General features: G+C 58.6%; 1 protein-coding gene across 2 annotated transcripts; it reads left to right on the top strand.

Annotated features, from left to right (window-relative positions):
* Positions 1–214: 214 nt before the first annotated feature.
* Positions 215–2465, top strand: Fgf22 (fibroblast growth factor 22). Of its 2 annotated transcripts, none has more exons than XM_076919581.1 (3): positions 215–401; positions 1931–2034; positions 2138–2465. In XM_076919581.1, exons 1-3 carry the CDS (start codon positions 215–217, stop codon positions 2372–2374), a joined length of 528 nt encoding a protein of 175 aa, XP_076775696.1. In that variant the 3' UTR covers positions 2375–2465. The 2 variants fall into 2 exon arrangements, with proteins under 2 accessions (XP_076775696.1, XP_076775695.1); XM_076919580.1 differs by having other exon boundaries at positions 2115–2460.
* The last annotated feature ends 398 nt before the right edge of the window (positions 2466–2863 follow it).

Raw genomic sequence — 2863 nt, 5'->3', positions numbered from 1 at the left:
GTTGTGCCTCTGTAATCTCGTTCTTCTGTCTCTTGTTTGTATCTCTCTCCACCCCTGCACCTGTACCCTTGGAAGCCTAGGGACAAACAGGAGCCCACAGACCCCGCATGTGGAGCCGAGGCCCCGCCCCCACGCGCCCATTGGAAGGCAGCAGCCATAACCCCGCCCCCGACCGTGCAGCTGGAACACCGCGCGCCGCCGGGCACAGGTCGGGATGCCTCGCCGCCTCTGGCTGGGCCTGGCCTGGCTGCTGCTGGCGCGGGCACCGGGCGCTCCGGGCGGGTACCCGCATCTGGAGGGCGACGTGCGCTGGCGCCGCCTCTTCTCCTCCACCCACTTTTTCCTGCGTGTGGACCCTGGTGGTCGGGTGCAGGGGACGCGTTGGCGGCACGGCCAGGACAGTGAGTGCTGGGGCAGCAGGGAGAGATGGGTGGACACACATCCCGGGGCCGCTGGGTGGGGTCAGGGCAAACTTAGAATGGGGATTCCTGTTCCTGGGATCGTGACCTGCGAGAATTGGGGTTCCCTCTGTTCCCAGGCAAATGAGGTAAGAGGGGATGCCCTGATCTCAAAGTCCTGCTAAGAGATCAGGACGGGATCAAGGTCTGGATAGAGCTTTTCTTTGCATACAGAAGACCTTCCATAAGTGCTTGTGGCATGTATGTGGCAAAAGGAGAGGCCACCGCGAGGAGGAAGCTGGGGGCGATGGGGAGGCCACAGCTGGCTTCCCTGGCAGGGTTTGAGCTCAGCCCTGGGCAGGTGACAAGGCACTGCCCATCCCAGTAGCTTTCATCTGGGTTCCAAGGCCCTCATTAGGCCACACAGAACGAAGGCTATGACAGGGGACTGGCTGGGCAGGTCCATCCATGGTAGCACAGCCAGGCGGGGTGGCCCCAGGCTGAGGAAGAGGCCCAGTTGAGTGACCTGGCCCTTCAGTATGTCTGAGATTTAGACCCCACCTACACAGGGATGGGGGTGATAAGCTCTGTGTGGATGCGGTTCTTCCCTCCTTAAGCTTGATAGTTCCTGTGTGGTGCTGACCACACATGTGTTGTGAACCAAGATGGCACACTGTCATGGGCCTCCCCTGGGGTGAAGCAAACGTCCTCCTTTCAGAGCAGGGAGGAATGGAGGAAGAATGTTGTCACTGATGTCCCCAGCATGGTCCCCAGCCTGAGGCCTCAAGGTTCCAAAGAGGGTCTGGGCCTAGAGGCCTATGGTGGGATCCAACCCTTCCCTGAACCCCTCCCTTGAGTGAAGCTGAGACTCAGAGCCAGCTAGGGCTTGCCAAGGATGGTCACAGAGGGTTGAACAGACAGATGAGGTCCAAAGATGGCTCTTCCAATCCTGGGCCTCAGTTTCCCTTCTGGAAGTAGCTACAGTTGGCTACAGTTGGCACCCAGGCCCCAGGGTTGTGTAGGCTCCATGAAGCAGAGAGTATACAGTTGGTGCCCAAGCAGCAGCAGAAGGCATACTATACTGCCTGTGCCCAAGCAGGAGCAGAGAGCATACAGTTGGTGCCCAAGCAGCAGCAGAAGGCATACTGCCTGTGCCCAAGCAGAAGCAGAGGGCATACAGTTGGTGCCCAAGCAGCAGCAGAAGGCATACTGCCTGTGCCCAAGCAGCAGCAGAAGGCATACTGCCTGTGCCCAAGGAGCAGCAGAGGGCATACAGTTGGTGCTCAAGCAGCAGCAGAAGGCATACTGCCTGTGCCCAAGTAGAAGCAGAGGGTATACAGTTGGTGCCCAAGCAGCAGCAGAGGGCATACGGCTGGTACTTGAGCATGGCCTGGCTCCCCAGGTCTTTCTGGCCAGCCTGTGTTCCTTAGTCTCCAGGGTTCATGCCAGCCAGGGTTGGAGACACAGTGGTGATGGGAATTGAAGACCCAAGTGTGGCTGTTGCCTGACTGTCCTGTCCTGTCTCCACTCAGGTATTGTTGAGATCCGTTCTGTCCGTGTGGGCACTGTGGTGATCAAAGCTGTGTACTCAGGCTTCTATGTGGCCATGAATCGCAGGGGCCGTCTGTATGGCTCGGTGAGTGACTGGCAGTGGGCAGCTACTGGGTGGTGATGGTCGATGGTGCAGATAGCCAGTCTCACGCACCCGCCCTGCAGCGGGTCTACTCTGCAGACTGTAGGTTCCGGGAGCGCATCGAGGAGAATGGCTACAACACGTACGCCTCACGACGGTGGCGGCACCACGGCCGACCCATGTTCTTGGCACTCGACGGCCAGGGTATTCCCAGGCAAGGCAGACGGACTCGACGGCACCAACTGTCCACACACTTCCTGCCAGTACTGGTCTCGTCTTGAAGGGCCTGCCAAAGGTTCAGGAGACATGGGCGGTACACAGGGCCTGCGAGATCCGGAGCTGAGCAGCAAAGGGCCAGAGCAGAGACCCTGGGCCCATACATGTCTTTCTTTATGTCACAAGCTGGGTGCCTGTTGGCTGCCAGGCATGGAGACATGGCAGGGTCCCTGCAGGTGAGGCCAATGCTCAGGGTGATACATAGGACTGGCAGTTTCCATCCATCTAGTTTGGAGGTGAGAACACTCTGAGCACAGCACAGAGAAGCTTGGAGGTGGGACACATCAGGTGGATGCGGAAAGTAAAGACAGGGAGGACCAGGGAGGATGGACATGTGGAAGGCAGGGCCCAGGTCAGCAGAACACAGACATATTAGCCCATGTGGCCAGAGTGGGGGACTGAAGTTAAGAGCATGTCTTGCTCTTCCAAGGGGCCTGAGTTTAGTTTTCCCACATCAGACCGCTAATAACCCCTTATCCCCCACCCCAGAGGGTCTTCCCTCTTCTGCTCTCTGCCGGCACCTGTGCTCATGTGCACCTACTATACACACACACCA

The sequence above is a fragment of the Arvicanthis niloticus genome, chromosome 22 (assembly GCF_011762505.2).
Source record: "Arvicanthis niloticus isolate mArvNil1 chromosome 22, mArvNil1.pat.X, whole genome shotgun sequence".
Lineage (NCBI taxonomy): Eukaryota > Metazoa > Chordata > Mammalia > Rodentia > Muridae > Arvicanthis > Arvicanthis niloticus.
The sequence above is the reverse complement of the archived record's forward strand: the minus strand, read 5'-3'. Positions and strand labels throughout refer to the sequence as shown.

Bases quoted from the DNA above. Each gene is read 5' to 3' on its own strand.
- Fgf22 (XM_076919581.1), top strand. From the start codon at position 215: ATGCCTCGCCGCCTCTGGCTGGGCCTGGCCTGGCTGCTGCTGGCGCGG. The intron at 402-1,930 runs GTGAGTGCTGGG...GTCTCCACTCAG, and splicing joins TTGGCGGCACGGCCAGGACA to GTATTGTTGAGATCCGTTCT. The intron at 2,035-2,137 runs GTGAGTGACTGG...TGCAGACTGTAG, and splicing joins GGGGCCGTCTGTATGGCTCG to GTTCCGGGAGCGCATCGAGG.